The sequence below is a fragment of the Peromyscus maniculatus genome, chromosome 1 (assembly GCF_049852395.1).
Source record: "Peromyscus maniculatus bairdii isolate BWxNUB_F1_BW_parent chromosome 1, HU_Pman_BW_mat_3.1, whole genome shotgun sequence".
In the NCBI taxonomy this organism is placed as follows: domain Eukaryota; kingdom Metazoa; phylum Chordata; class Mammalia; order Rodentia; family Cricetidae; genus Peromyscus; species Peromyscus maniculatus.
The window spans coordinates 163,103,709-163,123,009 of NC_134852.1; the positions used below are offsets into that span (position 1 = coordinate 163,103,709).

Consider the following 19,301-nt stretch of genomic DNA (forward strand, 5'->3'; position numbering starts at 1 on the left):
AATGGGGTAAGCACAGGAATTTAAATCTTTAACTTACATGTATTTGTTTTGTGTGTGTGTTTGGGTGTGAGCATCACAGACTACCGTGGAGATCAAAAGACAACTTGCCGGAGTCACTTCTCTCCTACTATGTGGAGCCCATGGAATTCAGGTTGTCAGGCTTGGCGACAAGCACCTTTCTTGCTGCTCCATCTTAGCTGCCCAGTATTGTTGCTGTTGTTTTTAACCCCATGGATGGCTGCCATAAGACAGCCCCCCTTTAATGTTAAAATTCCTTCTTCAGAAACAAACTCTGCCCCACCCCCTTCTTGAATCAGCCTTCCAATTCTCCCTTCACACCAAATCTGTCTCCTCACACAGTTGTTTCTCTATCAGATGTTTCTCAGACTCATCCATCTTCTTCTGCACCTTTGGTTGCTTCCTGCCTCTCGGTTGGAGTTTTCTTTCCAGAACCGGTCCTGGTAGAATCCTCAGTTTGGAGCCTTCTATAGCTGCAACTTAACATTTGCCTGTGGAATTTCTTCTTCCAATTTCAGTTTGCCTCAAAAGAAAAGATTCCAGGGGTGGTGGGATGGTAGTGGTGTTTCTGGGTTCTTATCATCCTTGATTTTAGGTTGCAAGTGCCTTGGGAAATTAACATAGGGCCACACATTGAGGTAGGATAGAAAAATGGAAATGTATGGGACCATGGGAAGGGAAAGGAGGCCCTCACTCTGGAGTCTGGTTAAAGCTTCCCACTAGCTAAGATCAAGACTCCAACACAATTAACTACTTAAAGCCTTTCTTTTTTCCTATGTAAGCCTCCAAGTTTCTAGGAACTTCACTAGAAACTCCCATTCACAATAAGAAGGACATGTCATAATCCTCCCCCACTCGGTGCAACCCTAGTAGATTATACTATTAACTCAGTCACCCTATAAAATCACTTACCAGAAAGAGAGAAAAACAAAACAAAACAAAACCTTAGCAACCCTTTAAGATGGAACTTGAGAGTCACCAGAATGTTTTGTATGGGCTAATGCTATGACACTTAATTGTGACTCTTGAGAACCCTGTATACACACTCGGTTATGTCTTATTCTTTGCCTGGGTGTCTTTCTCTCTCAAATCTCGTCCATATATATAATCTTTAATAAACTTCAACTCTGCTTCATACTAGCTAGCCTTCCATTCTTTTCTGTGTTGAAAAAAGGTTCAAGTTTCACCTGTCAGGATTTCTTAAAGGAACTCTTCGAGCTTTTGCTGGTGACAGTGTGGAGCTGTTAGTCCCTGCCACCACTGACCCAGGGAGAGGGAACAAGTTCATCTAATCCTTGCTGTCAGCTATTTCAGTGTCAGAAACTCTACTGCCTTAACTAATCCTCTGCTCCTAGGCCACACTCATGGCTACTGAATCCCTTGAGAAACAAAAATGCTTTGGGGATTTTGCCAATGTGCTCCCATATTTCCTAAGCAGCAGCAGCAGCAGCAGCAGCAGCAGCAGCAGCAGCAGCAGCAGCAGCAACTCTTGCTTTAGAGGTGCAAGTTGGAGGGAACAAGGCATAAGATTCCCTTTTCAGGGACCCGCGACACCTTATGTGCATACCTTTCCCCTCATGGCTTTTTTTGTTTGTTCCAAAACCAAGCATCCTTGTGGGAATTCAGGAAAATGACTCACCAAGCTATGGCACTTTGGCGTGTGTTCTCGTTTGCTTTCTATTGCTATGATAAACACCATGACCAAAAGCAACTTGGGCTTCCGTGCCCAGACCACAGTCCATCACTGAGGGAAGTCAGGGCAGGAACTCAAAGCAGGAACTTGGAGGCAGGAACTAACGCACAGGCCATAGATAAGCGCTGCTTACTGGCTTGCTCCCATGGCTTGCTCAGCCTGCTTTCTTATACAACCCTGGACTACCTGCCCATGGCACTGCCCACGGTGGGCTGGGCCCTCCTACCTCTGTCATAAATTAATAAAATGTCCCATAGATTTGCCTGCAGGACAACCTGATGGAGGCATTTTCTCAATTGAGGTTCACTCTTCCCAGATGAACCTAACTTACATCAAGTTGACCAACACCAGCAACAACTAATGAACCAGTATGGCACACTGAACTAAAGACTACCAGAAGCAGGCTCAGAAAGCAAGGTCTCTCTGGCCTCTAGATCCTCTGTCTCTTGTCCCCTTTCCCCACCCTCAAGTGTGGGGAGGGCTTTCTCTAAAGTACCCCTTATTAGCCTAAAGATAGTCACCCCCATAAAGGAATCCTGTTGTCATGAGTCCCTTGCCTGGGAAGGTTCCCTCACAGGAAAGAAGACATGTCAATTTAACTCTCTCTCTCTCTCTCTCTCTCTCTCTCTCTCTCTCTCTCTCTCTCTCTCTCGTTTTGTTTTTGTCTTTGTTTTGAGATTGGGTTTCATACAGCTCAGGCTGGCCCCAACTCACTATTTAGCTGAGGATGACCTTGAACTCATCCTGCTTCTACCTCCAGAGTATAGAGATTACAGGTGTTTCCTGCCATGCCTGCTTCAGTGCTGAGGTGGAACCTGGGGCTTCATGCACACTAAGGGTAAGCCCTTTACTAGCTGAATCCACAATCACACTTCTGAAGCATCCTCGGAGACAACTGTTATTGTCTGAGAGACTGTGTATTTGGGATTTGAACTCCTTGGCGGATAAGGCAAGTGCTCTGCCTCTGAGATACATCCCCAGCCCCTCTCGCCTCTGCCATGGTTTATCCCAGGTTCATTTCTCCTCTTCCTTTCTTATTCATTGTCACCACTCCGTACCCAGAGGCCCCGGCCCTCACTCCTACTGCGTCGCAGGAGTGTATCAAATCCTCATTCACCTGGTGCAGGAATGTATCAAATCCTCATTCACCTGGTGCAGGAATGTATCAAATCCTCATTCACCTGGCCCTGCTCTGTTTACTCCTATTTATCTACCATAATTTCATTTCATAGACTCAAGTATTAAGACTTAAGAGAGTAGCCAGGCAGTTGTAGCACATGACTTTAATCCCACCACTTGGGAGGCAGAGGCAGGGGGAATCTCTGAGTTTGAGGCCAACCTGGTCTACAGAGCGAGTTCCAGGACAGCTAAGGCTGTTACACAGAGGAACCCTGTCTCAAAAAAAAAAAAAACAAAAAACAAAAAACAAAACAACAACAACAAAAAAAAGACTTAAGAGAGTAAAAAAGAAAAACAATTTTAAAAAAGAGTAAAAAGTTTTTCTTCCTTTTATGCCCTGAATCCTCTCCATTTTTGGAGGAGCTGGCCTTTTAAACTAAAAAGGTTTCAAGAGGTTCTCCTTCCCTGACTTCTGGATACCATTTATACCACAGCTATAAGCTTAGTATAGACACACTTTTGATGTTGCTCATGTGATATCACCAATTTGTAATGCAATTATCTACAAGGCACATGGTACCAATAAATAATCACCAGGTGTCATAGTCTGTTTTGTGTTGCTGTAACAGAATACCAGAGGCTAGTTATAAAACTGCAGAGGTTTATTTAGCTCATGCTTTTGAAGGCTCAGAAGTCCAAGAACAGGGCTCCAACACCTGAAGAGTGCTACAACATATAACACGACAGAGAGAATCACATGGTAATTCCAAGCAAGTGTGCCAGACAGTAAGATGTGTATGTGTACATACCGCTGTGAGCATGTGGAGGTCAGAGGACGACTTTGTGGAGTTTCCCCCCTCCTTTTATGTGGGATATGGGGATTGAACTTGGGTCATTAGGCTTGAACAGTAGTTGTGCTTCCCTGATGAACCATCTGGCTGGCCCTATCTTATTTTATTTTTGTGGTGCTAGGGATCAGACCCAGGGTCCTGCACTAGCTAGACGGGCACTGGGCCCCTGAGCTCTGTCCCCAGCTCTACAGACCAAGTTTTTATAACAAGGCCACTCCTTTAATAACCCTCTAACCTGGTAATCCCATAATCTATGGGGTCAGATCCCTTCCCACCCAGTCACTTCCCAAAGGCCTCTTCTCTCAACACTGCTGTACTGAGGGCCAAGTTCCCAACATCCCAGGTCTCTTTTCTTTTATTCCATTTGTTTGTATGGCTGTTCCAGGGGTGATGGGCAAAAAAATCAACTCCACTCAAGCCTAGCTTGGTGAAGCAGTAAGTTTATAGGTGTCACTTAAAGGCCCATGGGTGACTCAAAGTCAACTGCATGACTAACCAGCCCACCCCAACATTCGGGAGAACTCACAAATGCTGCTTCCCTGGGGCTCCCTGGCCAACCTGTGGGAAATTCCACTAAAGTCTTTCCTCTCCGGAAATCATTTGCTGCTTTTATAACAGTGGGGAGGGGCTTTGAGAATCTTGAAACATTCTGAATTTATTGAGCCTTCACTAGTTCCTTGAGTTTTAGGGAGCTCCCTTCTCCCTCTTGAGGAAATGTTTCAACTCAGAGGAAATAGATACACAATACTACCCTGGTCCAAACTACATAGTATGTATCTTCCAGGGGAAACTTCTGAAAGTATGATTATCAGTTCATAGCTCAAAATGCAATCAAATGCTACTTTGTTGCCAGACCAATCTAGTCTAATCACCTTGGGTTCAGGACCCCACCTAGATTGCTTTATTTCCCACCATACATCTAAATACTTGAAATCCTGGCCTGTCAGGCAGCCTGCCATCCAGTAAACAATAATGACAATGTCCCTGCTAAGTGTCAGACACTGGATGACACTCTTGGACTCTTGAGAACTAGGAGAGTAGGACAATCTAGTAGAGGACCCGGCTACCAAAAACTTGTAAGAGGTCAGAAGAAGGGGTGCAGAGGAGGCTGTACTTAAGATGAGCCAGAGGTTTGCATTGGAGGGTTTGGCCAGGGAGTGGAAAGGAGTTGATGAAAGTTGTCCATTTTGAGCCACCAAATGCAGGTATGATGGGGGCATTGAAGGACCAATGTGTCTGAGAAGGCAAGGTGAGGCTGTGGAAGATGTTGGCTCACTAGAAACCTGTGGTCTCAGGACTGACACCTGTCCCTCATTTAGCAAAAATGTTACCACCCTTTGTGCTGGTGAGATAGCTCACTGGGAAGAGGAACTTATTTATTACTGAATCTTACAGCCTGACTTTGATCCCAGGACCAACATGGTAGGAGTGAACTGATTCTCCAAAGTTCTCCTTTGACCTTTACACATGTGCTGTAACACGCACACACGCACGCATGCACATACATACACTAAAATCTTAAGTGCTAAAAATAAACATCACTTCCCCGGGCGGGGTGTGTGTGTGGCTACTGTCGGCACGAATCCTAACTGGTCTTATAATAAAAACCCAGAACCAGATACTGGGGTAAATGCTGAAAGATCAGAGGAAACAAACCACAGTCACTTCTCACCTTGCCAACTCCTCAGCTGAAAGGGGAGGTGAGATCCTGTCTCCAGAAATCCTCAGACTGAATGCTTCTGAGTCCTCAGCTGAAAGGGCACCGAACTCCTGTCTCCTCCTGCCTTATGTTTCTTTCTCTGCCCAGCCATATCACTTCCTGCCTCAGTCTTCCTAGTGCTGGGATTAATGGCATGTGTACTTCCCGAATATTGGTAGCAAAGGCATGAGATCTCAAGTGTTGGGATTAAAGATGTGTGCCACCACTGCCTGGCTCTGTTTCTCTTTTAGATGAGATTAATCTTGTGTAATCTAGGGTGGCCTTGAACTCACGGAGATCCAGACAGATCTCCTCTGCCTTCCAAGTGCCAGAATTAAAGGTATGTACCACCACTGCCTGACCTCTATGTTTAATCTAGTGGCTGTCTTTGCCCTCTGATCTTCAGACTTTGTTAAGAGTACAAACAAAATATCACCACAGTATACCTTTTGCATACCCTGCCTAAAGTAGTTGTCCCTCCAATTCCCCTGGTACCTTCTTCTCAACCTACTCTGATTTATCTTGAATTTGGAGCACCCACCCCTTTCTGGAATTTTCTTCTTATTGTTTATGTCTCCCCCCCCCATAGACTGTAATCTATGTAAGCGTTTCTTTTTTCATCTCGTTTCTGTCTCTTAGACCAATTAGATCACTTACAAATTTACATTGGCTTTATTTTGTGATTCTAGAATTGGGCGACACTTCATTCCATGAGCTAGAATGTGTTCTGACGGCTTGGAAGGGGCCAATCATATTGACTGTAGTTGGACTTTTTCATAGGACTGTTGGCTCCTCAATAATGACACGGAGATTATTATTAATTATGAAAGCTCAGCCTTAGCTTAGGCTTGTTTCTAACTAGCTCTTACAACTTAAATTAACCCATGTCTTTTAATCTATGTTCTTTAAATGGCTCTGTACTGCCCATGCTGCTTCCTCTCCATTTGGCTGGTGACCTCACCTTTCCTCTTCCCAATGCCCTCTATGCCTGGAAATCCTGCCTAGCTACTGACTGTTCAACTTTTTATTAAACCAGTCAGAGTGACACATCCTCACAGTGTACAAAAAGATTATCCCACAACAATAGACAGAGAACTCAAGGCAGCAGAAATAAAACAACAACAACAACAACAACAACAAAGTGACTGACATCTGTTTTCTGTGTAAGGTTAGGAAAGGAAGAGGGAACCAGAGAGAGGGAACTGGTTAATAGATCACTCCAGGTTGCTTTTCGTAAGGACTAAGGCAGCCAAAACGTAGTTATCATACTAGTTGGAATTGGCCCGGCTAGGAAATTGGCCAATGCCTCTTTCTGTCCTGATTTCTTAGAAGGTCAGAAAGCTAGTTTTAATTTGGTAACATGGAACTCCAGTATAAGAGACTCTATTTTAGTTTTAATTTATTTACCTTTTTTTTTTTTTTTTTTAGACAAGGTCTCAATGTGCCACCATTTATTTTAGTGTGTGTGTGTGTGTGTGTGTGTGTGTGTGTGTGTGTGTGTGTGTGTAGGTCAGAGGATAATATGCAGGAGTCAGTTCTTTCCTCTATCAGGTGGGTCTTGGAGAATGAACTCAGGTATCAGGCTCAACAGCAGGTCTTTGTTACAGAAAACAAAGGAACTTAGTAGGAGGCAGGAACCATGGCTATAACAAAACATCTGAGGCAGTCTACTTTATAAAGAAAAGAGGATTTTTCGTGGCTCAAAGTTCTAGAAGCACAAGGTTCAAAGATAATGATTCAGGCTCTGGCTAGGGCCTCTTCCTTGCTGGTGTCACATTACTGTGGGAGTCTAAATATATGTTTGTGTCTGTTCAGTCTAACTGTCCCTATAAAGCCACCACCAGGGTTCTTACACAGACCTGCACACTAACAACCTATTCTAATTCCAAAGATTCCACCTCTAAACACAGTCATGTTAATTTTCCATTCTTATTTGTTTGTTTGGTTGTTTTATTTTGAGACATGTCTCTATATCTCTACATAGCTCTGACTGTCCTGGACTGGGACTGACTATGTAGACCAGGCTGGCCTTGAACTCACATAGAATCACTTGCCTCTGCAGTCGGGTGCTGTGATAAAAGGAAACAGGCCTAGAAACTTTCCTTTCTTTTAATATCTGCATAAGACCTTGGGAATTAAATTCCTTCCAGTGTAGAAAACAGACTGTATTTAAAACGTCGCAGGCAGTGAAGCCAGTGTCTTGTCCAGATTCACAGAGCAAGAGCAGAGACAGAACCTGGGCAGTGGTAGCTCCTTTACTCCTTTGTGCTTTATTCACAGGGTCACCTGGCATTGCTTCTCAAAAGGCAGCCAAGGAACAACAGGCCACAGGCCTCAGGATCCTGCCTGCAGACTCTCTATGTCAGACCCTAGAAGTCTGCATTTTTACAAGCGTCTGAGGAAACTGTCCTGCACATGCGCGTTTCGAAGACTACTGTGCCCTGGGTGACAGCAGCACCGCGTCAAAAACAGCCTTGGCCAAATTCCGGGGCTCAAGGCTCCCGCAGCCTCATGGGAAATGTAGTTTCAGCCGGCCTTCCCGCCTCTGGCCTCTTGAAGAGCTCGCCGGAAGGAGCCGAGCCAATGCGGAAAGAGCCGAGTGTTCCGAGGCGGGCCTTTTCCTGCTCGCTTGCATGCTGGGAAAGGGCAGTTTCCGTTAGCTGCTGAAGGCTGAGGCGCGCCACCGGCCACCTCCCCACGTGAAGCAGTTGTGCGGGCATCGCCACGCCGGGCAGCTGTCTACCCGCGTCCGAGCGCCCCGGAAGCGGCGGGGGACCGGAAGTGGCCCGCGGAGGCTGCAGAGCTAGCCCGGGAGCCCGCTGTGAGGCGACTGGCAGCGCTGCGACGGCGCCATGTCCCTGATCTGCTCGAGTGAGTGCTGGCTGCGGCGGGAGGCGGGAGCGTGCCCGCGGCCCGAGCCCCGGAGCCCGCGGCCCTGCGTGCGGGGTGCATTTGCGCAGTGCTGCGCGGTCCACGTAGCTGGGAAGAATGACTGTCGTTGTTTTACGGAGCCGAGACAGGCCTGAGCCGAGGGGGCGAGGGGGGAGTTGGTGCAGGGAAAAGCTGCTCTCGGTGTCGGACACCCGAGGAAGACGTCCAGGGTCCTCCTCCGATTGTAATCTGGGCTCTAGCAGTCTGAGCCTCAGGTTCCCCATCTGCAGCATTGAAAGCATTGCAGTGGGTATTTGCTGGGGAACGTCGCTTAGGAATCGGAGTTTCTGTGATTTGCAGCGATCACGCAGTGACTTCGAGACAGGGCTGGAAGCCAGGTGTCTGGCTTCTAGGCTCGCGCAGTGTGACTAATGAAAACAGCAAACGTTTAGAAAACCTGTATTGATTTACGACGCATTTCCAAACGGTGATCTCATTTTATGCTTACAAGGATTTTCTGAATGGAAATGAAGATTGGTGATTTAGATAGGGCGTCAGAAGGCTTAGGAAGAATGGGGTTTATCCGGGGATGTGCGGTACAGCTGGGCGATGGAGCTCGGTTGAGTCTGGATCCATGCTTCTTCCATGCTGTATACTGTCTTGTCTTTGGGTGTTTTATTACGGCATTGCGGGTGTTTACCTTGTTGTTTACCCCATCAGTAGCGTCCCCTCCCTCTCCAGTCTCTTCTCAGAACGTTGCCATTAATTCAAAGAGGGAAAGGAAGGAGGGAAATAACAGAAAAGGGAATCTCACACTGAAGAAATTGCAGTTTGCAAAGTATTTCCGAACGATTTGTTTCCTTTTAATCTTGAGAGAGCACTCTGACATGCCCTGGGCCATCCTTCCTTTTGTAAGGGAGGGAAAGCTCCCTCAAGTGTCCATTCGTTGAGTGTGCGAGATAAACGAACAGAATAGCTCAGGAAAGCCATATTTCCTCCCATACTTGATTACGTATGCATGGGAGTCCTGCAGAAAAACAGGTGACGCTAAGGGAAGCTTATACAGAACCTGTGCCACCGAGAAGAATAGGAGCTTGAGGCCTCGGGATGGTGACTCACAAGTGATGGGAGGGTGAACAGAATTATGTGGTGAATAAGAGCTATTTTGTTATGTGATAAGTCTCTCGGGCAATAAATATTGTCTTAGAGCAACCATCAGAAGAGTCTTGAGTGTAGAGGTAGCTTTCACTTGTCTGCTAAGGTGAACCAATTGTCCCTGTTTAGGGGAGTTAGAGAAACCAGAGGGCCTGAGAAGGTCAGAGAGACCTTGGTTCTGAGCTTGCTTTTGAGACCTTCATTTTTGGTAATTTAGCATGCCCAGGCTCCATACTTGGGGATATTTTCTTCTGAGCCCCAGGGCTTATGTTCTCATTTACCCTGTTCTGATGTTTATCAAGTGTCTGCTTAGTATCTGCATTGTCCTGGAGGTCAGTGACAGCTGTGACGCCCATCTTCAAGGGTACACAGACAATTCTGTCAAGTGCCTAGAATAGAATCTTGCTTGGCACGTAGCAGCAGACATGGAATTTTTTTTTTAATTTATTTTTTAATTTATCAGTGCTTGTCACATTGCTTTGTAATTTTTCGCCTGTTGATCCGTTTAGGGCTCCATACAAATGGCAGGGATTTGAGTTATGCTGTGTGTACTTCTTTGTCATGTGCCCAGTCATCTTTGTTCAAAAATGAGATGGGCAGGGCTTGCTGACCCCTCTTTACAGGACTGGTACAGACCTGGGCAGTCATTATTTATTGACTTTTATTATCAGCAGCCTAGAGACTCTAGTTAAGTGGTTGGCAAGCATTCTAGGGCCAAGTACCAGCTGGCTCGCTGTCACAGACCTTGCTTCCTGATAGCTGAGTGTGAGGTCAGGGTCTTGTTGGGGCTGACACATGAAGAGTCCCCTCTAGCCCAGGTCTCCGTTACCCTGCCTGTGCTTACTACCTGCCTTTCTCTGTAGTCTCCAACGAAGTGCCCGAGCACCCGTGCGTGTCCCCCGTCTCCAATCATGTGTATGAGCGGCGGCTCATTGAGAAGTACATAGCAGAGAACGGCACAGACCCTGTCAACAACCAGCCCCTCTCGGAGGAGCAGCTCATCGACATCAAAGGTGCCCGCCCCGCCCCGCAGCCTAAGTCCAGGGCCAGCTCAGCCCAGCCTTCACGGGTGGAAGGTGGAGCCGGTCTGGTGAAGAAGATGGTGGCTGTGAATGAATAAAGAGGACTGGGCGGGGGGTCCCCTGGGTTCTGTTACTTCATACCTGCTTTGCTGCCTCTCTTGGCAGTTGCTCACCCAATCCGGCCCAAGCCTCCCTCTGCCACCAGCATCCCAGCCATTCTGAAAGCCTTGCAGGATGAGTGGGTGAGTTCTGTGAAGAAAATGCACCTCTGGGCCTGGGGACTGAAAAGATGGGATCTCCCTCCCTCTTTTTTTAGTTTTTTATTTTATGTATATAGATGAAATTCTAATAAAATATCACCATATATGTATATGGGTCTTTTGCTTATATATATGTCTGTGTATCACTTATGTGCCTGGTGCTTGGGAGGCAGGAAAGGGTTGTGATCCTTTGGAAATGTAGTTACAGACAGTTGTGAGCCATCATGTGGATTCTGGGAATTGAACCTGGGTCCTCTGGAAGAACAGCAAGTGCTTTTAACTCCTGGGCCATCTCTCCAGCCCTCTTATTTTCTTGATATAGGGCCTTGCTTTGTGGCCTAGGCCGATCTGGCACTTAGGATCCTTCTTCCTTAGCCTCCTAGTGCCTAGGATTACAAGTCCCAACCACCAGGCCTGACTCTTCTTGTGGGGATGAACACAGGGCTAATGTGAATGCTGTACCACTGAGCAGCCCCCTCATTTTTTGCCAGCCTTATTTCATTTGTGAGGAGCAGGATGGCAGCACAAAGAGGAGCCTGGTTGTTGGAACTCTTGCAGACCTGGATTCCAAAGTTTTCTCCACTGTCAGCCTTTGTGACTTGAGCACACTGCTCAGTCTCTGAGGCTTGGCCTTCCTGACTATAGGACACTGATTAGTCCTGTCTGTCTGGATTCTGTAAGAAGTAGAATACAGTTGACACATTCGCCTTTTGACACCAGGGAGTCTTTTTCATTACTGAGCACTGCACTTGCTGAGGGTAGCCAGTAAATAACCACACCAGCGTTACTGTTTCCATTCAGACAAGTGATGGCATTAACAGGTGTGATTTGCTGGTGCATAGTAAAGGTGGGGGTGGGAGGAGCTAGCCCTCACTTCTTTCTGTCTGTGTGTTCAGGTTGTGGTGTGGAGTAGGAGCCTGCATGCCTTACAGGGTCACTCTGAGTAGCTGGGGTTGGTCTCAGTGTGGACTAGGAGGCGGTGTCCTCTTCTCCAGGGCTGGCTGAGTTGGCTGGCTCTTCCCCAGTCCTCACAGTGGCCTACTCTCTCCCAGGATGCAGTCATGCTGCACAGCTTCACTCTTCGCCAGCAGCTGCAGACAACCCGCCAGGAGCTGTCCCATGCTCTGTACCAACACGATGCTGCCTGCCGAGTCATTGCCCGTCTCACCAAGGAAGTCACTGCTGCTCGAGAAGGTGTCACCTCTTCCCCGCTGTCCCCCACCTTTTGCTGGCCCTGCTTTGTAATGTCCCGTTTCTAACATAATCTTTTCTCTCAGCTCTGGCTACTCTGAAACCACAGGCTGGTCTTATTGTACCTCAGGCCGTGCCAAGCTCACAGCCCAGTGTGGTGGTAAGTGTTCCCTTCCAGACCCCAGGAGCTGTCCTTACACAGGTGTCTTTGGCATTGTGAACTCCTCCTACTCTCCCTTTCTTTTGTACAGGGTGCAGGAGAGCCCATGGATTTGGGTGAGCTGGTGGGCATGACCCCTGAAATTATCCAGAAGGTGAGTCATACGCTCTTCCGCTGGGACTGCCACATGTCCTCCTTGGTGCCGTGGGCTGCGGGGCCAGAGTAAGAACCTCACACTAGGTAGTGGGGAGGCCTGCACTGCCACTTGAGCTTTCTGACGAGCTGACTTCAGCCTGCCTTTCTCTGTCTCATTTCCCTTGCTTCTAAATAGAGGGAGGTGTGTACGTCGCAGGCTGCTTGTAGGGAAGATCGAATCACTGAGAAAGAAGGGCAGCTTTTAGCACTTGCTGTTTTTGTGTTCTTTGCTGATATTAAGCTACTTTGTTACAGGCTTTGAGGGTTTTGCCTAGAAGATAGAAGTTATTTTAAGACAGGGAGTCTGGGACTGCAAGTCAGAGCTGAGAAGGGACAGGGCAGGCTTCCAGACTGCGACCCAGGGTCCTGCTGAATGTATAGTCTGCATTTGTAGGGTCCAGCAGTGTCTGAGCAGCTCATCTGAGAGCTCACATGTTTGTAGCCTAGACCTTGGTCCCAGAGCACAACAGCCTAGCTCTGTCCCTCCTAGCTCTGCCATTCGTCACTTTAGTGACCTTGGCAAGAGGGTTCTTTCGATGTAGTTTCCTCGGCTGTGCCATAAGGTCATGATGCCTCACCTTAAAAGATGGGAGTGGAAATGTGTCAGCTTTTAGCACATAGCTTGGCAGATAGCACGCTTTTGGTGATGATTGTGACACCAGATGTACCAGCACCCAGTGTGCTTTGTCCATGCAAAATCACTTGTCTCAGAAAATTGTGTTCTCCACAGCTTCAAGACAAGGCTACTGTGCTAACCACGGAGCGTAAGAAGGTGAGTTGATGCCTGGTGTGAGCACTTGCCTTCTTGGAGGAGGGGCTAGTTGAAGCCTGCATTCATTGCTGCTCTCTTGGGCTTTCTGTTTTCTCAGAGAGGAAAGACTGTGCCTGAGGAGCTGGTGAAACCTGAGGAGCTCAGCAAGTACCGGCAGGTGGCATCCCATGTGGTAAGTACCTGGAGGTGGCCCTTACTGTTTCTAGGGCACAGTGGGCCAGCAGGAGGAGCTGGGGGAAATGCTGCTCAGACCTCTGGCATGGTGTCTTGCCATGCAGTGAGGGAGTTGCTGCATCCAGGCAGCCAGCCAAGCTGGGTGCCTGGGGAGGAATACTAGGGGTGTGGGGAAGGGGAGTAGAGGAGCTGTGTGCATCTCTGGCCTGCCTTGATTTGACTGTAACTGGGTTTGGTGTGGTTCTGTCTGTAAAGGGGCTACACAGTGCTAGCATTCCTGGGATCCTTGCTCTGGACCTCTGTCCTTCGGACACCAACAAGATTCTCACTGGTGAGTCTGGGCCCAGCCTGACAGGCCAAGGTGAGGGATGGCAGGAGCAAGAGAAGGTGCAAGCCCCTGGTCCTTGCCATTGATTGGAGGACAGAAAGACCTTCGTTAACACAGGGATCTTTATAGGCCTGACTCATTTTTTGTCTTTTGTGGATCTTCTCCAGGTGGGGCAGATAAAAACGTTGTTGTCTTTGATAAGAGTACTGAGCAAATCCTGGCCACTCTCAAAGGCCATACCAAGAAGGTCACCAGTGTGGTGTTTCATCCTTCTCAGGTAAGGTACTCTTAAAGCTACTCTTGTCCTTACGTCCAGTGCCAGTGGTTTCAAGCCTCAGAACCATTCCCCCAATCCCTGCTGTCATGATGAAGTGGCATTGATGGGTCTCTTTGTAGAACCTCAAAGCAGTGGCCCTCAAACCAAGGAGAAAGAAAATGCAATCAACAAAGCATATGCACATCAATTTTGCATTAGGTAAAGAAAACAAGCATCCTAGCTAGAGCCTTTATAGATGAACTACAGACAATAAAGGTGTTTGTTCCCATGACCCTGTAGAGTTGGGGTTAATTTTAATGTTGACTGTTGAAAGTAGTGAGTTCAAATAGAAGAGAACCACTGGCTTAGAGGAGAAAGGTAGTTCATTAGAGGAGATTAATGGTCTCAAGACTTGAGCCAAAAGTACAGTGGCTTGGTATGCAGCTCCATGGGATGCTGGATAAGTGCCTCCCAGTTAAGTCTTTCTCTTAAGGAACTGAGAAATAGAGGAATATTTGTGTCTTAGTGTTCTGTTGCTCTGAAGAGACACCATGACCACAGCAACTCTTACTAAAAGAAAGCATTTGATGGGGGCTGGCTTACAGTTTCAGAGGTCAGTCCATTATCTCCATGGCAGGGAGCATGGTGGGAAGCATGGCACTGGGATAGTAGCCGAGAACTACCTCCTGATCTGCAAGACAGACAGACACATACACACACTCACTCTGGGTTTGGCATGGCCTTTGGAAACCTCAAAACCAACCCACTCCCAGTGAGATACTCCCCCAACAAGGCCACACTTCTAATCTTTTAAAACAGTGCCACTGCCTGATGATAAGGCTTCAAGTACATGAGCCTAGAGGGGACATTCTTATTCAGACCACCACAGTTACAGCATACTGAAAAACTAATTCAAATTGAAAGCATTATTGCCCTGTTTATTTAGTGTTGGTATTACTTTTGGCTTTTATGAATATGTGTTAATGAAAGAGGATAGTTGCTTTTATCTTCTGGCTGTTACTCTCCTAATTAGTTGAAATAATTTGTAGGGAAACTAAAATAAGCTCTCTGTCTGCCCCAGGTCTTTTGGACAGTCAGCTTACCCTTGAGGTCTAAGTGTGGGAACATGAGAGCATGACCTTTATATTCCTTTACAGGCTCAGTGCTGCTCAGATCTGGGCCGTCTAGTACAGTAGACTAGCTGCAGGTGGCACAGGACTCCAGGCCCTCAGTCGCACTGGCCATATTTCACCCAGCTTGAAAGTGGGTCAAAAATAGCTCTCGGATGCAGTTGCCCTTTTTACTGCTAGGTAGTGAGGATCTCACTTGGCCCAGTGTGGCCATTTCAGCAGCATTTTTTTTCTTGGCTTTCTTATGCATTGTCGTTTAATTAGGTGGTTACAGGCAGGCAGGGCTAGAAGGAGAAGCAGTGGCCAGTGGTTGTGGCTGTAATTGTCACTATGGAAAAGAGTGTTATAGTACATCTCACCTCCTGGGCTCTGATTCTTGGTCTCTTTCCTTTCAGGAACTGGTGTTTTCTGCATCCCCAGATGCGACTATCAGGATTTGGTCGGTCCCAAACACTTCTTGTGTACAGGTTGTTCGGGCCCATGAGAGCGCAGTGACAGGCCTCAGCCTCCATGCTACTGGAGACTATCTCCTGAGCTCCTCTGATGATCAGGTGCAGTCCCAGCCAGGGCCCTGAGGAGGCTGCTTACTCACCCTGGGAGGATGGACCATCTTGCTGGGGGTAGCCAGATTCCCAGAGTTCTGGAAAAGTTTATTCCCTGTTGTGGGAGCTAACTTTGCCAGCAGGTGCTGAACCAGGGTCTCTCTTGAAGGCCACCAGACCCACTTTCTTATTGGCTTCTTTGTCTCATCTCCAGTACTGGGCCTTCTCTGACATCCAGACAGGGCGTGTGCTCACCAAGGTGACAGATGAGACTTCTGGCTGCTGTAAGTGGCCTTAGAGGCACTGAGCTCTTTTGTTTGCAGTTTATGTTAAGTTTGACTGAGTCATTTGCTTATCTGATCTAAAGATAGTGCTTACCACTGGCACCAGTATAGTGGCCACAGTGGCTGCTGACTACAGATCCCTCTCCCTTTCCTCAGCTCTTACCTGTGCGCAGTTCCACCCTGATGGGCTCATCTTTGGAACAGGAACCATGGACTCCCAGATCAAGATCTGGGACTTGAAGGTAGGACATGCAGGCCTCTTCTGGGGCCCAGAGGGAGAAGGAACTGCTGAGGTGTGGCAGCAGGCCCTGGGGTATCTCAAGGCTTAGGAGAGCCTGGCTCTGTTTGCTGGCATGGTGATGTCACCTAGGAACTGTGGGTGCACAGGACATCTCAGACAGTTTCTTCCTGTCTTGACCAGTGAGTGCTACTTTTATTGCCCACCCCCACCTGTAGGAGCGTACCAATGTGGCCAACTTTCCTGGCCACTCTGGCCCCATTACCAGCATCGCCTTCTCTGAGAATGGGTACTACCTGGCCACAGCGGCTGATGACTCTTCAGTCAAGCTCTGGGACTTACGCAAGCTGAAGAACTTCAAGACACTGCAGCTGGACAACAACTTTGAGGTGCGTGCACTCCCCGCAGTCTCAGCTGTTCCTCCTCACCCGCTGGTGGTTTCTGAGTTCATGTAAGCTGCTGCTGTGTGCTCCCAGCTGCTCTGTGCCTTCTGCTCTTTTGTGTAATTGCCTCTCTTTGGGCCTTGGCAGGTGAAGTCACTGATCTTTGACCAGAGTGGTACCTACCTGGCTCTTGGGGGTACAGATGTCCAGATCTACATCTGCAAACAGTGGACAGAGATTCTTCACTTTACAGGTAGAGGCTGGCTGTGCTCACCTGGGCCTTGTACATCGGCTCTAGAGAAAAGTGGGGAAGCTTCACTGTGGGGTGAAGCTCTGGGCTTGGCCTAGATATGGCCAAACTATTCTTTGCTTCTCCTTGTACTGTCCTGGGAGTAGAACCCAGCCATGTTTTCTACTACTGAGCCCAACCCCCAGGCTGCTTTTACTTAGGTCTGGGGCAGTAGAGCATTGTGGCCTAGGAAAAGTATTTGTGAGTTTGTTTGGCTGTGAGTAGTGTGAGTAGCTGGCCTCTCCCAAGTTGTTTGTTGAGGGGCAAATTATGTAATTTCTCTGGTGCCCCAGGAAAATCGTAAGGATAAGTTCAGACACTCAGTGGGAAATATGGGGGTTCTATATGAAAGTGCATGTGATCCATAGGTTAAAAGTGTCTTATGGTATGTTTGGTATTGGGTCTTGATTTGAGCAATGAAGAAGAACCAGTCTGGGCGGTAATGAAATTTTTTTAAATTATTTTTAATTTTTTAAAATTATTATTATTTATTTATTTGTTTTTTTTATTTTGGTTTTTCGAGACAGGGTTTCTCTGTGTGACAGCCCTGGCTGCTCTAGAACTCAATTTGTAGATCAGGCTGGCCTTGAACTCACAGAGATCCACCTGTCTCTGTCTACCAAGTGCTAAGATTAAAGGCATGTAGCACCACACCCGGCATGTTTTTTATTTTTTTGTGAACTTTATTGGGGTCTATCATGGGTGAGTGATGAAGTTTATAATGAAGTTAGGAAGAGAAGGTGGAAATTGCTCTAGTAGGTTTGTTTTTTTTTTGTATGGAGATGGAGTTGAGGCTGTTCCCACAGTAGCAAGTGTTCAAGCCCCAGCACAAGTACTTAAGGGAACTAGAAGTAATAAGAGAAGTCAGGCTGGCACAGCGCTGCACACGAGGGTTTCCACCCTGGAGTCACCTGTGCCCTGCATAGCTCTAGCTTCAACTTTAGGGGACCCTGCTGGGTGTGACAGCTGTGTAATCCCAACTCTTGGTAGCTATAGCTAGAGAATCACCTTGAGTTAGGCCAGCCGGAGCACAAGAGGGCTTTTCTCTGCAGAGTTGGGGAGCTCCGGGTGCTTTCCTAAGTTGGGAAGGCACTCCCCCCGGTTCTCCAGCTGAGTCCCATGAGGAGGATAGCTCAGCTTTGCCGATTCTGAATCCAGCCGTGTGCTCTGTGCCCTGGACTTTGACGTCTTTGAGCTAGCACAGGCTAATGGACAAGAGCTAAAGCTAAATATACATACTAAATGGGCACTGAGGTTTCCAGCTGAAGTATGCTTGCCCAGAAAGCTCAGGTGAAAGGTGATTGGTATTCCTCTGTTCCTGCACCCCACCAACAAAAGGCTGAGTGCTGCTTCCTGCCAGGTGCCGAGTGCTGGCTACAAATAAGTGGGGAACAGAACCCTGCTTCGGGAGGGTGTCTTACAGTGCCTTCTGACCCTTACCATCTGGATGTGTGCCAGCAGCATGGCATTCAAAGTCATTGTTCAGCCCTGGAGAAGAAATAGCCTTCTCATGGTTCCCTTTTTCTCTCCTCAGAGCACAGTGGCCTGACCACTGGAGTGGCCTTTGGGCACCACGCCAAGTTCATCGCTTCAACCGGCATGGACAGGAGCCTCAAATTCTACAGTCTGTAGGCCTTGTGCCTTCTCACAATTCTGGGCCTCATCTCAGTAGTGGGTTAGAGTTGGGGGTGGGACCTTAGGAGGAGGGAGGTCTGGTGGGGGGGACATTCACATCATTTCATTCTGTTCTGGATGATGCTCTGAGCCAGGGCACATGGAACACTGCTATCCATGCAGCCTTCGGGCCCTAGGGAACGGACATGGAGGAACTGTCACCCTGTAAATGCTCAGAGTTGGAGTCCAGCACCTCCCCCAGTAGTGGCAGCTGTTCCATGCCTGCTCTGTTTCAGCTCTTCTGAGACAGGGAGGTGAGCCAAGGGAGCTGTGAGGGGAGGGGCAGGAGGGCTCGTGCTGGTTTTTGTAAGCAGTGATCTAGTTTCATTAAAAAAAAAATCCACACAGTAAATATTGTCACCTCCTTGCGTCTGTCTGGCAGAGAGACCCTGAGTTGGGAAGGTCGCGGGGAGGGAGCACAGTGTGGGACACAGGCTATTAGGAAGCCGCCTCCTACAGCAGAAGTAAAGTAAAAGCCTAGAAGTCATTTGTCAGAAGTCTCCCATGCTCAGGCAGGCCTTGACCTTGTATCCAGGGCCTCTATCACTCATGCTGTGCTTGCTCTCTGGCTTGTTCTTTTCTCACAAACCTGAAAGGTGGTGAAGAGTTAGATTAGCCTTAGCCTGCTGGTGGGTTGCTGCCAGTGGATTGCTGGGTACTTCAGTTATAGGTGATACAAACTGGTTCCAGCTGGCTTGACCAAAGAGATTTTCTTGATTGGCAGCTGATCATTGAAGTAGAGCTGTTCCCAGTGGAGACAGCTAATGCATGGAAAATAAAAAGTGAGATGATAACATGGGGGGGGGGTGTTAATCTAGGACCCTGTGGCTGCTCTGCATTTGGAAGTTTCCTGGGGACAAGGGAAGTTGTAGGTAGAAGGAAAGAAAGGAGGTTCTGCGGTTGAGATAAAGGAGGTGTGGAGTGGGAGGAGTTAGTGTGGTCCCAGGGTAAGTTACTATTAGGTGTGCCCAGGAGCACCTTAGGGCCATCCCAGTGC

The 19,301-nt window shown here is 47.8% G+C and overlaps 2 protein-coding genes across 3 annotated transcripts in view; one reads left to right on the forward strand and one right to left on the reverse strand.

Moving 5' to 3' along the window:
• Tmem109 (transmembrane protein 109) overlaps positions 1-995 on the reverse strand; it is a 13,398-nt gene extending 12,403 nt beyond the window's left edge. Inside the window, exons 1-2 of one of the 2 annotated variants that reach the window (XM_076559933.1) lie at positions 931-995; positions 38-624 (exon numbers count right to left, since the gene is read on the reverse strand). The gene's annotated coding sequence lies outside the window, so the exon portion shown is untranslated. Of the gene's footprint in view, positions 1-37; positions 625-930 lie in introns of those variants that run through there. The other variant, XM_076559935.1, reaches the window with a different exon arrangement.
• The window catches only part of Prpf19 (pre-mRNA processing factor 19), a 19,262-nt gene extending 606 nt beyond the window's left edge, over positions 1-18,656 (forward strand). The window contains exons 2-17 of the mRNA XM_006993829.4: positions 7,661-8,251; positions 10,270-10,419; positions 10,594-10,670; positions 11,741-11,882; positions 11,966-12,039; positions 12,131-12,193; positions 12,965-13,006; positions 13,104-13,178; positions 13,436-13,511; positions 13,676-13,785; positions 15,290-15,445; positions 15,651-15,720; positions 15,877-15,962; positions 16,177-16,347; positions 16,489-16,594; positions 18,165-18,656. Of these exons, the coding sequence (XP_006993891.1) occupies positions 8,233-8,251; positions 10,270-10,419; positions 10,594-10,670; positions 11,741-11,882; positions 11,966-12,039; positions 12,131-12,193; positions 12,965-13,006; positions 13,104-13,178; positions 13,436-13,511; positions 13,676-13,785; positions 15,290-15,445; positions 15,651-15,720; positions 15,877-15,962; positions 16,177-16,347; positions 16,489-16,594; positions 18,165-18,262 (1,515 nt within the window). The 5' untranslated portion in view covers positions 7,661-8,232 and the 3' untranslated portion in view covers positions 18,263-18,656. The remainder of the gene's footprint in view (positions 1-7,660; positions 8,252-10,269; positions 10,420-10,593; positions 10,671-11,740; positions 11,883-11,965; positions 12,040-12,130; positions 12,194-12,964; positions 13,007-13,103; positions 13,179-13,435; positions 13,512-13,675; positions 13,786-15,289; positions 15,446-15,650; positions 15,721-15,876; positions 15,963-16,176; positions 16,348-16,488; positions 16,595-18,164) is intronic.
• Positions 18,657-19,301: the final 645 nt, after the last annotated feature.